The sequence below is a fragment of the Colobus angolensis genome, unplaced genomic scaffold (assembly GCF_000951035.1).
Source record: "Colobus angolensis palliatus isolate OR3802 unplaced genomic scaffold, Cang.pa_1.0 Scaffold192, whole genome shotgun sequence".
Lineage (NCBI taxonomy): Eukaryota > Metazoa > Chordata > Mammalia > Primates > Cercopithecidae > Colobus > Colobus angolensis.
The window spans coordinates 1,174,024-1,187,111 of NW_012115066.1; the positions used below are offsets into that span (position 1 = coordinate 1,174,024).

At 40.7% G+C, this 13,088-nt stretch overlaps 1 protein-coding gene across 1 annotated transcript in view; it reads left to right on the forward strand.

The window, feature by feature from the left end:
* The window catches only part of TRIM44 (tripartite motif containing 44), a 144,594-nt gene extending 133,220 nt beyond the window's left edge, over positions 1-11,374 (forward strand). The window contains exon 5 of the mRNA XM_011940720.1: positions 6,728-11,374. Within this exon, the coding sequence (XP_011796110.1) occupies positions 6,728-6,755 (28 nt within the window). The 3' untranslated portion in view covers positions 6,756-11,374. The remainder of the gene's footprint in view (positions 1-6,727) is intronic.
* Positions 11,375-13,088: the final 1,714 nt, after the last annotated feature.

Genomic DNA, 13,088 nt, shown 5'->3' on the forward strand with positions numbered 1-13,088 from the left:
CTGATTGGTCCATTTTACAGAGCACTGATTGGTGTGTTTTTACAGAGGGCTGATTGGTGCATTTACAATCCTTTAGCTAGACAGAGAGCACTAATTGGTGCATTTTTACAGAGGGCTGATTGGTGTGTTTACAATCCTTTAGCTAGACACGGAAAAGTTCTCCAAGTCCTCACTCGACCCAGGAAGTCCAGATGGCTTCACTTCTCAGTACTGGTCATCAACCCAGTATGTGGGCCCAGCCAGAAAAAGAGGTGAAAGAACTTGGAACATTTAGGCCATCCTTCAGATTGTGGTGACAGGATAGAGAGGGGCACAGGAAGCAAAGAGAGACAGCTGTATAAATGAGAGCAAATTAATTAGTTCAGCAAGTCTGTATGTTGGAGAGAAGCTTTATTAGTTTTTGTCTGGTTTGGAGTTTTCCTAAATTTTGCGTAAAAATGCAAGGCATCCTAATTTCCCAGATAAGGATACTGGGTCCTAGAGTCACACAGCAGAACCAGGACTAGAACTCTAGTATTTTCATCATGCTTTTCTCAGTTAGCCCAAAATAGACCAAGGACGTTTTACTTTATTTTGTAAAGTTCAGATCCTTTGAAGCACAGCAACCTTATTTTCAGCTCAGGCTGTTGGGGCAAGTGAGTGTGGGACAGAAGGGAGAAAGAAGGCAGCTCTGCTCTGTTTAGTAAAGAAAGGTCCCTGGATCCGATTGTTTAGTCCATCTCCCCAGCGGTGCTGATCGCATATTTACTGCAACTAGGCAACCACTTCCTCAGATACTGAAAGCATGAGACTTCCCAATTAGCTCCTTGTACAATGCCCAGGCAGTGTAATTTTTGGAGAATATTAAATCTATCTTTTTGAATTTCAACTGAATCTGGCCTTCCTCCCTTGTCAATAACTCTTAATTTCTCCATCCTCCTGAGTTAAATAATCCTTTTACAGCAATAATCAATTAATAAATAACCAAGAACTCAGAAGGCGTGAGTGATGCCAGGTCACATTAAGTTGTACTATATACTTAGGAAAAGAAACTATTAAACTTGCAAAGTCAGAATGCCTGCTATCTGATTTATTAACTCCCCCTTTATACACCCCTACAACTCTGGGGACAGAAGCCAAAAAGCTGAGCTGCTTATGTATACAGCCTCACTAAAAAATTGTCACTGAAACACTGTAAAATGATTATGATAAAATATGATCATTTTATCAGCAGGTGTTTAGGGTCTGAACGTGGGGCTTAAAGTATGCCTCTGACATTTCAGTTTTACAGGCATCACATCAGACAGTGAGCCCAGCTCAGAGAAGGGACACAGCATTCCGCTGACTGGGATGCCTTAGTCTCATTCTGTGACCCCAATCCCTACCCACAACCAAGAAAGTGTTAAATTTCACACCATCCTCCTGGTCAGAATTTAGGAGCTCCCAGTTCCTTTAGCTAAACGTTTTTGTTTTATATCCCCTAAAAGAAAATTTAAAAGTATGTGTCTTTTTGCACATTTTTAAAAAATATTTATTATTATACTTTAAGTTCTAGGGTACATGTGCATAATGTGCAGGTTTGCTACATATGTATACTTGTGCCATGTTGGTGTGTTGCACCCATCAACTTGTCAGCACCCATCAACTCGTCGTTTACATCAGGTGTAACTCCCAATGCAATCCCTCCCCCCTCCCCCTTCCCCATAATAGGCCCCCGGTGTGTGATGTTCTCCTTCCCGAGTCCAAGTGATCTCATTGTTCAGTTCCCACCTGTGAGTGAGAACATGCGGTGTTTGGTTTTCTGTTCTTGCGATAGTTTGCTGAGAATGATGGTTTCCAGCTGCATCCATGTCCCTACAAAGGACACAAACTCATCCTTTTTTATGGCTGCATAGTATTCCATGGTGTATATGTGCCACATTTTCTTAATCCAGTCTGTCACTGATGGACATTTGGGTTGATTCCAAGTCTGCTATTGTGAATAGTGCCGCAATAAACATACGTGTGCATGTGTCTTTATAGCAGCATGATTTATGATCCTTTGGGTATATACCCAGTAGTGGGATGGCTGGGTTATATGGTACTTCTAGTTCTAGATCCTTGAGGAATCGCCATACTGTTTTCCATAATGGTTGAACTAGTTTACAATCCCACCAACAGTGTAAAAGTGTTCCTATTTCTCCACATCCTCTCCAGCACCTGTTGTTTCCTGACTTTTTAATGATTGATTGCCATTCTAACTGGTGTGAGATGGTATCTCATTGTGGTTTTGATTTGCATTTCTCTGATGACCAGTGATGATGAGCGTTTTTTCAGCACATTTTTAAATTAATTCCTGAAATCATATATCAAGTGTAAATAGTTGCTAAGGGTGTGATCACTGACATATTGTGTAGTTTATATGAGTTTTTATATATATTTTTGTCAAAACTTTGGCACTGTGAATTTAGGTTATTAAATTTACAAGCAAGGTACACTATATAATCTAATTGGCAAAGCCAGTTCTGATGGTCAAACCATCCAGCCAGATCAGACTTGCTTTCCGTCAGATTAAGTCTGATTTCTTTTTAATACAAATAAACATTAGCACACACCTCATGATAGCCATCTCACTTTTGAATTTGAAGTGTTAGATTGATGGATAGATAGATAAAACACACAGCCTTGCCAAGAGTTTCCTGCCTAAATGAAAAAAGAGATTGTCTCCTTTACTATTGCTTGCCGTTCTCTCATAGGACTCCTCTAAGGGAGACATTCTAAAATTGTTACATGCTAAGATTCAGAAGGGTGAGAGTAGCATTTCTGCAGAAATGTGGGAGTATGGTGATCTGGAAAGTGGGAGTGGCTGAAACAAGAACCTTATAGAGCACAGGCATGTTTCTGAGGAGATAAGTTTTAGGAAGCAGTATATATGGAAGTTAAGGATTTGGACATTAATTTTCTTAAAATTACCCAGGCCCAAATACTTCCTGGAAAGTAATTACATACCACAAGGGTATCAGTACCCCAGTTTTAAGGCCACTGCTTTTAGATACAGCAATACCCTCAAACTAGATCAGTGACTGAGCTAAGGCCGGTTAACTAAACTTCAGTCCATATTTGTTCTCCCCAGTGTTTGGCAGGCATGACTTTTCTAGAGCCCTGCCACCTAGAAGGGTCAGAGTGATACTCAGCCTTTCTAGTTAGTACCTGTATTTCATTAGGTGTGGGTTGTCATTTAAAAAACTCTCCAAGTGAGCAAAGCAGGATACTGTTGCTCTCCAGATATTTGAAGGGTATTTGGGGATAGGAACACACTTGTTCTGGAATGTAATGTTTCAGCTGCCAGAACTAGGAACATTTGAGGGAAAGGCAGGAGGAGGCAGGTTTATATTCAGGATAAGAAGGAAGGTGGGTTGAGGAAGAAGGTTAACATTTTTTATCATTTGTATTGCATAAAATACATAAAGCTTTCACAGTAACCCTGGAAGATAGCATTTTGACGAAACTGAGATTCAGAGAGATTAGTGACTTAAGATCCCACTGTTTATTAGTTCATAACAGGGATTTGAACCTAGTTCAGTCTGGTGACATCAGAGTAATTATGTAATGCTGACTCTGTCATTGGTATTACCTGCTATAGAATGGGCTGTCTGCCTAACACCCTTAGTTTATTTAAAAAAAAAAAAGTGAAACAGCCATTAACATCTGAGTCCCACTCCGGTTGTAAGTCTAAATGTGACTGGTAGGTGTTTCAGAGGAGCGTGGTAAGTGGCTGAGGTAGAAGGCTGTATTACTTCCCTTGCAGAAAGTGAAGACTTTTATAGACTATTTAAGATAAAAAATCTCATGAACAGTCAGGCATGGTAGCTCATGCCTATAATCCCAGCACTTTGGGAGACTGGGGCAGGTGGATCACAAGGTCAGGAGTTCAAGGCCAACATGGTGAAACCCCATCTACTAAAAATACAAAAATTAGCTGGGTGTGGTGGCGTGCACCTGTAATCCCAGCTACTCAGGAGGCTGAGGCAGGAGAATCTCTTGAACCCGGGAGGCGGAGATTACAGTGAGCGAAGATCGCACCACTGCACTCCAGCCTGGGTGACAGAGCAAAATCAAAATAATAAATAAATAAAAATAAATAAATAAAATGAGATAATCTCATGAACATAGACTAGCTTATATACAAAGTTTATATACAAAGTGAAGCAAGAACATTCAGGAGAGGAGATGATGCCTAACACTAATTATATTGTTGAACCCTCCAAGAGAGATGACACACAAGCTGAGCAAAGCTCTGTGTTATAGATTCAGTTATGATCCCTTTTCTTATTCATTATTGTGAAAAGTGGGTTATTATAAAAATAAGATGCTTTTTTTAAAGATGCTGTTCTGGGGGGGGGGAAATGGTTCTCCCTCTCTCCCCCGAGCCTGTATCTCACCTACTAGGCTTTAAAGTCCTAGAGGGCAACTCGTGTGTTCATCTTATTCATTATTGTGCCCAGAATCATGACTGACACATGGTTGACAGTCAACAAATATTTAGCAAATGAAGTAATCAATAAATGATATGCCAGTATCCTAAGATCTCATGTTTTAAACTGTGAGATAAATTTCAGACCCAAGAACAGGTCTTTTTTAAGTTAACGAGAAAAGATTTTATCAGTTCAGACTTCAGACCCTTTCCCCAAGCCACTCTCCAAGTCTTATAGTAAAGAACCTGGCAACTGGAAAAGAGTTTATTTATAATTTGGTTATTCCCAATTTGCCAAGAGTTGTTGACTTCTTTGAAAATATGATGAAAAGTATGGCTTCTCTCAGACAAAGGAACACACAGATAAAATTCTGTATACAATTTCATTAGGTCCATGAACATTTAAAGTATGTGTCTCAAGTTAAGAATGCTAAAAAGTGAACTGCAACTTAGGGCAGAGTCACCATGCTGCCCTCATATTTGAAATAAAACTGACAAGAGAACAATGAGAGCTTGCTTTGGATATAATACCAAGGGGGAGAATATGGCGCCAGTTCCAGCTCTGCCTTGATTCTGGTGAGAAGCTTTTATAAAAGACCCTTTGTTCCCTTTGGGACAGATGCCATTAAATACTGCTCATTAATGACAGCCCACTGTCCAGCTCTTCCTGGCATGCACCCTTCATCCCATGATTGTATAACCAGCAGGAAAGGGGAGTGGAAACAAGGCAGATTTTGGAATGGTGAAGATCATTGAGTTGGTTCTTTTGGCTCCTAACATACACTTACCTTAACTTGCAGGACCTGTTTCTTGAAATGTTTTTGCCTTTAGTGGAAGGTCTAGAAATCTGCTGCCTAGGATATTTTCCCTTAAGGTCTTTCCCAAATGGATGCAAAGGAGCACAGGTTTTATACAGACGTAGATAATCCCTTGTGAGATGAAAAATTTCTAGGTAATAGCTGGGAGCTGATGTTCTACAAGCCTCTTCCTTCTCTACCAGCTTGACCACTTCAGACTTTATCCAACTGAAACTAAACCTTGAGTTTTAAGGACACAGACCTTACTATGTGACCCTAGGATTTTATATCTCTCAGAGCTTCACTTTTTTCATCTGGAAAACAGGGGATAATAATAGCCCCTACATAATAGGAAGAATGGGTGAGGAACACACATAACTCAGTGCCCCGGTCCACAGTAAGCACTTGATCATGTTGGTTCTTGTTACTATTTTAAGGACAGTGACCTATGGAAGTGGATGGGGAGAAACTAGGCAAGTTTGCTACTTTTGCCTTTCTGAGTGTGCTCATTCCTGCTTTTTCAGGCTCTGCCTTCTCCTTACCCCTGTCCCTGTACCAACAGTGTTCTCTCCCAGGTCCAAGCCAGAGGTGCTGTAACTCTGAGCAGCTGAGGTACTAGCCATGCCTCTGGGGCTTGACAACTCATTTTTTGGTCACTGAAACATCACTAACATCTGGAATAACCTGGCCAGGGCAGTAATGACTGACCAGTCCCTTCAACCGTGTCCATCCCTCCCTCCCTCCCTTTCTTCCTGTTGTTTGTATTTCACTTCCTTTTTAAAAAGAATTATTTATTGAGCCCTTCCATGTGCCTAGCCCAGTGCTAGTGCTAGATATACATAGTTAACAAATAGTATTGCTATTCTTGTATGCTCTAGTCATGGGTAGAGAGAAAAGTAAATCACAAACAAATTATGTAATGTGATAAGGCCTATGAGAGAAATAAGAGAGAATCACCAGGGAGTCCTACTTAGTAGAGTACCTTGTCTGACGAGGTGGCATATGTCCCTATGGCATGAGTTGAACTCTTGGATTTTTTCCAAGTGCAAAATGCCATTGAGAGTGCAGATGATAGTAGCTTCTCCTTGTTTTTTCTCTCCTAACAATAAATGACTTAAGGCTTAGAGGAAATCACACACCTGATTTTTACCAGCAATTTATTTTGTCAGTTAAGTTTAAAAGGATGATGACTCTCACCTGCTCCTTTAAATAGCTGCTCACTTAACCATATACCAGGTACTGTGCATTTTATATGTATTCCCTTATTTAATCCTCTAGTAACTCAAGAAATTAAGTTTTATCATCATCCCCCTATGGCCAGATAAATCAGAATTTAGAGAAACTAAGTAACTTGCCTTTGGCCATGTTGCTCAATCATGGTAGTTAAGACTTAAAATCCAGGTATGTCTGACATAAAGTCTGTGCTATCAACCAGTAGACTAGGTTGCCTCCCTTCTTGTGATATCTTAACTCACCTGGTTCTCCTTTTCCTTTGTAGTGGTGCCAGTGAAGAAGAGGACACATGAAGGCTTGCTACCCCCAGTGGAAAATCATCCCCTCCCCTTGTGTGTATGTGACAGTGTGTATGTAACGGCTTCTGATTTCTGTGAAAGCTGCTCAGCAACAAACGTACTTCCACCAGATGTGTCCCCAGATCCACAGCAGGCACATATCTCTCCAAGGGATGACCAGTTTTATGCTTACTGACTGTGTGCTTCTCATCCTCTGGTTGTGGTAGGTCAAGGAAAAGAGCCCGTTTGATCCACCAGGAGCAATTAAGAAGCGTCCTTCAGGTAATCCTTCAGTGGCTGCTTTGAACTTACTCAGGAAAGCCAGCCCCCATAATATTGTATTACCAAACAGTATCGCTTTGTTAGGAAGGATCTGGAATAATCTTGAAGGAAAGTCAGAGTTTTCTCCCTGCCTATTAACAAAAACCCAATTTTGTTCATATTGAAGCGTGAAATAAATGAGAGCAAGGTAGGGCCACATTGACTCATGTGGGCAGTCCCTAAAAGTCCAGTTCTGCATTTGTGAAAATGTGGTGCCATGAATTAAGATGGATGACTGGAAAAAGCTGTTGGAGAAAGAGTTAAAGATTAGGAAGAGATATTTTTAGTATATGAAGTTATCCAGGACTTAAGATTCATAATTCAGTGTTGTGGAAATGAAAAAAAAAAAAATGATTGAAGAGGTGGAACGGAAATGACCTTAGGGGGGAGAAAAAGGACCAAAGAAATCTGATTAAAAGTTGAAATCAGTAATTCTGAATTCAAATTGCTTGAATTTCCAAAATAGTCAGTAAAGGATCTAATAGAACCAGAATTATTTGGGTGAATTCTGCAGGTTTTATGGGCTTGTCACAGCATGAAGGGCTGGAATGTATATTACCAAATGGGAATTTTTATTGTAGGTTTTTGCTAGTCCTACCCCCACTTTAGCCTAATTTGGCTTAAATGCAATATGGGGAAGAATTGATGCCACTCCATGTGTTCTGAATTCAGCTCATCTCCCAGCATATAGATATAACCTCCTTTACCTCTGACCAGAACCCTTCTTCCTGTGGCACTCCCCACCCACAGACCTTCAGATCATCTCCAACACCCTGGATCTCGCTCTCCTCTTAGTAACAGAGACATGCCTGAGGTTGGACTTCCTTGCTTTTCTCTACTTCCAAATCACAATTTCTTACAACCAAGCTTTGTACTCCCGAGTAAGCAGGGATGTGCTACGGGAATGTAAAACTGCAAACTTAAAAACCTACATCTTCTTGAAGCATCAGTTTTACTTACCAAATGGTTTGGAGTCAGGAGATGACCTATTTTTATATAAAAGTTATATTATAGAATAAAATGTTCATACACATAGACTGTTAAGATAAAAAATAGGAATCTTGAAAGGTAATTATTTGCAAGTGGGTTATATGTTCACTCTCCTCTGCCTTTATGGTATTTTGGTGTTCACTTATGAAGAATACAACTGGAACCATATCCAAGCAGACTCTGGGTTGCTGCTAACCCAGGGCCTAGACTTCTAGTGCCTCTGAGGCAGAACCAAAGGAGCCTGCACTGGGGGAAATCCCTTTTCCTGCCTGCCTGTGACCTGTGTACCTATTACAGGGCCAGCTGATTATTGTGCTTGCAGGATGGTTTTGAAACAGAAACAAGACTTGTTTACTATTAGAGTCCTATTTATATTATTTTTCAGTCCTGTGAATGCTGTGAAATGATTTATTCTTTTGAGGCCAGGAAGCTCCCAGGCATATATGCTTCTAGGTTAGGATTGTCCTAACTCACTAAAGATGCCAGGATACTGGGGCTGAGAGGAGTTTGAGATGTTAAAAAAAAAAAAAAAAAAAGCATTTTTCTCTCAAACTGGTGGCCAAGAAATAGCTAAGACAATTTTGGTGCTTTAGCTATCTCTGCAAAGACTGGAGAATTTGGTATACCATTAATTATAACCTCCAATCATATCCAACAAAACTACCCTAAAAGAAGGACCAGTGGCCACTCTTGAAAAAGTTTAAGTATCAGAAGATTAAAAAGATTTTAGGATTTGGAAGCTTGTATTGTCTTTCCCCAATAATCATTGTAATCATTGTTTGATCTCCAAATAGTAGCCTTATATTAGCAATGGACAGATCAGTTGTTACTTTGAATCAGTATTTGGGAAATTCAAGTATTTATGCAGTGGATATAAATGGAAATATAAAAATATGTGCCAATCTGTCTCAGTAACTTATCTCTGATCCTCAAGGAAAGCACTTTTGCTTTTACTTAGAAAGGGTTTCAGATTTGCTTTATAGACTCCTGCTGTCTTCAGCACCTGATAAAACTTTAACCAGGGAAGCATTAAACACAGTGCAGCAGCTTTTGCCCAGGCTCCTAAGTTCCTGCCGGCAGCATTTATCAATGTAAGAAACTAGGATGCTTCCTGCAGTGGCACCACCTTCCCATAGAGCTGGAGCATGCTGTTTGGCCGTAAGCCCCAGCATGATGAGGCTTCCCTCCTGCCAGGTCAGTAAAATGTAGAGAGCTCAGAATTGTGTCTTGCCTGGCTGCAGGTTGCAGGGTTTGCTGAAACCCCTAAAGAGAAGTCACCAAGGGAGGCAGGTAATGAATGTTTCCAGAATCAGTCGGATACTCATAGCAATTTCTGGCTACCTTTCAAATGTTGAATTTCTGGATGCCAAGAGGGACTTTGATTTGATATCATTAAATCCAGGACAGTCCCAAAAAGTGATTGGAGTCTCCGCTCTGACAGCCCAAGAAGGAAAATAACTTGTATTAAGGAACAACTATGAGCCAGGCCCTGAACTGTCTCTTAGACAATAAAACAGATGGGGAGTGGAAGTCATTTGCTTCAAGTTACACAGCTAGGAAATACTCAAGCCAAATCTTGAACCCAGCTCCCCCTAATTCTGTGGACAGGCACTTTGTATCACACACTGTGGTCCACCTAAAAACAGAAAGATAAAAAGGCTTCAGGTTTTCCCACTGTGCACTGACCATCCCAATTTATGAATCTTTTTCAAAATGACATTTCACACTTATAGTTAGGGCTCAGAAATGGCATTGAGGTAGCCTTATTTCTCCCCTTTAGCCGACGCTTTAAGTATACATTGCTGACTTGAGCCCACCCCCAGGAGTTGGGAGAACATTTCCTTTTTCATGCTGTCTTCCATAAATAAGGTGTTTCTTGGCCTTCAAAGGTATAGAATTTTGCAGCAGTAGTAAAAGCGAAGGGTGTTCTGCTTTCTACTCAACTTTATTTGCAACTGTCTGCAGCTTCACTGCTGTAGAAAAGGAAATCTTCATATTTTAGTAGACTTAGCTGCCAGTGTGCTCTGTGAGGATGTGGCAATTCAAAGTCCAGTGAATCTGGACTCTCCTTCTGATTCCTGGTTTGTGTGTGTTGGGGGAGTGTGTGCCTATATATAAATGACAAGTGTGATATGTGTGTATACGTATATACATACATGTCCACACACACACACAATATTTGAGAACTAAGGAAAACTCAAAGCAGCCCCTTCATTATCTTGCATACTACTTCAAAGATTTCTGTCAGCCCTAATTACAAGTGTCGCCATATAGTTGGAGTTTAGGTACTTGCTTACAAGAAGAGCAATTCCCTATCAAAGGTCGTTAGCTCCTAAGGCACTGAGTCAAAGTGACAGCCCTGAAGGAAATTGCACTCCAGCCCTCCTCCAAGATGTCTAATAACATGGGAAACTTGGATGCCCAGCCATTTTGATGACCTGAGAGTCTAACTACTCCAGTTAGACCTGAGGGTACAAATGCAGAATTCATGACCTTGTAGTAGTGGCAGGGTCTAGGAAGTCCTCTCTCCCCGAGTAGAAAATACTCCCTTGCCATTCTTGAAATTCCACATTCGTTATATGTATTGGCTGTTCAATACATGCTTCTCAGTAAGAAAATTAACTGCATGTTTACTGTGTGCTGATCACATCAGATTTTTATGTTTAAAAAAAATCTCATTATGGACTGAGTCCAGCCCAGCCCTAGGAGAAAAAGAATAGGGGAGACTTCAATCTCATTATTATTGCCTTTATCCAACAGGGCTTATGAAGCCCCCTACCCTGTCCCAACCGTAAGACTCAGGCAGTTCCTGATTCTGGAGACCTGCCTGGTAAGACAAGATAGCATCATTTGGAACTGAGAACATACCGGAAACAGCAGAACAAGGTCCAGAGCAGAAAAATGAAAATAAGTGAAGACACTTATGGATACATTGGTGCACAAAAAGCCATGGAGCCCATACTAGGCTTGATATGACTTTGAGGGAACAGCAGATTAATACTCAATGAGGATTAAACCTGACCAGTCTTTCTACAGTGACAGGCCACACTGCATGAATGGGGAGAACCAATGAATCCATTGTCCTCTGCCTATTTTCCTGTGCACAGTCACATTCCCTCCTTAGGAATCTTCCCCTTCCACCCTTTACATTAAACAAGGGAACACTGAATCTTTCAACGGAATTACACGTTTGAGTTAATGTTTCAGTATATCATTTTCATACTGTAAATTATTTTGTAAGAGAGATTTACCGCTATCCCAGGATGTTCGGACTTGGCGCCCCTGTGCATTTGGAAATCAATAAACTATTACTGGAAATGCCATTTGTCTCTCAGAGTTGTGCACAAAGGACCCTGCAAGGTGTAAATATTTATGACGATCTGCATACTTCACTGTGGCAATGCTGGAGATAATGGTGTTTTGGTCACTAGATGTGGGAGTCTAATTTACTCCTGACTTTTTCCCTGAGTGCCTTAGGAGAGATCTCTGGGAAGTGGCAAAAGAACAGACTTAGATCATTATTATTTAGTGATATGTTTTCTCCTCAAAGTAAAATGATCCAGGCCTAGATTAAATTTTATGAGCAACTTAGATTATAACCTAAAGAATACTTGGTGCCAAATTATGTTTTCAAGTAACATTAAAGTTTTAGAATTTGGATGAACTAGAAGGAAGGTCAAATTGTAATTTTTGCCATCTTTTCTAGAAAAACAAAATGTCTTTTAGAGCAAATTACAGTTAGGCCAACAAAATATTTGTTTTGTGAAACTTTAGAAATACATATTTGCGCCGGGCACGGTGGCTCACGCCTGTAATCCCAGCACTTTGGGAGGCCGAGGCGGGCGGATCACAAGGTCAGAAGATCGAGACCACGGTGAAACCCCGTCTCTACTAAAAATACAAAAGATTAGCCGGGTGCGGTGGGGGGCGCCTGTAGTCTCAGCTACTCAGGAAGCTGAGGCAGGAGAATGGCTTGAACCCAGGAGGCGGAGCTTGCAGTGAGCTGAGATCGCGCCACTGCACTCCAGCCTGGTGGACAGAGCGAGACTCCGTCTCAAAAAAAAAAAAAAAAAGAAAAAGAAAAAAGAAATACATATTGCATGTAATTGATGAAGAAATAGAATGAGTTGTAAATGAAGCAATTCCAATCTGGTTTGAAGGACCAGAGGTTGCATTGAAATCAGAAGTCATATACTCAGAGGCCTTCAGGAGCCAAATGTGAAGACTCAAGATGGTAGACATGGTATGAATTAGAAAATACCAAGCCCTGCCTAAATGCATTAAAATTTAACGTTTAAAAATCCTAAAACCCACCAGCAGGTGTATCTGGAGAGACAGTTTGTGGACTCTCCTCTAAATTTTCTTTTAACACATTTGTCTTCATCAGACCCTTTTAGTTAGCTAGGGACTATGTGAGAACCTTGAGAAAATTGTCCAAGCTAGGGAGATAAGTCACTCAAGGTCACCCAACAAGCCAGGCTGGTAAAGCCCAGGACAGCAGACTCTCTGTCTCCGGGAGCAATCATTAGGCCCTACTTCCTCTTCCCCAGTTGCAGAGAACACTGCTGCCTGGTGGGATGGCATTGCCTGCCACTATAGCACTTAGGAGTCTTCAGTGTTTTAACAAACCACAATGTGTTTGGAGATTTTCTTCCCTGCTTCCTGGTGCCAGTATCTCAACACCACATCCATTGCCCCAGCCCTTTCTTTGTTTATCTTTCCCTCTGAAAGCTACAACTCTTATTTTATTACTCTTTGTTTGGTCCAACATGGCCCCATTTCCTTTATACTCATAAAAAGGTAGAATTTCAGCTTGTCTGGAATATCTCCTGGCCTTCACAAGGCACCAGAGTTAGAGACACCCAACAGAAAGTCTAATAAGATAAGATGTCACAGAAATAGAAACAAAAGCAAAAGACTGCTTGAAGTCAATAACAGGCTGCACTAAGTGTCTGTGCTTGTTAAATATTGTAATCTCCAGGTTTAAATCATTCATTTTTGTTAATAATAAGAGCTGTCACTTAGCTCTTTCTCTGG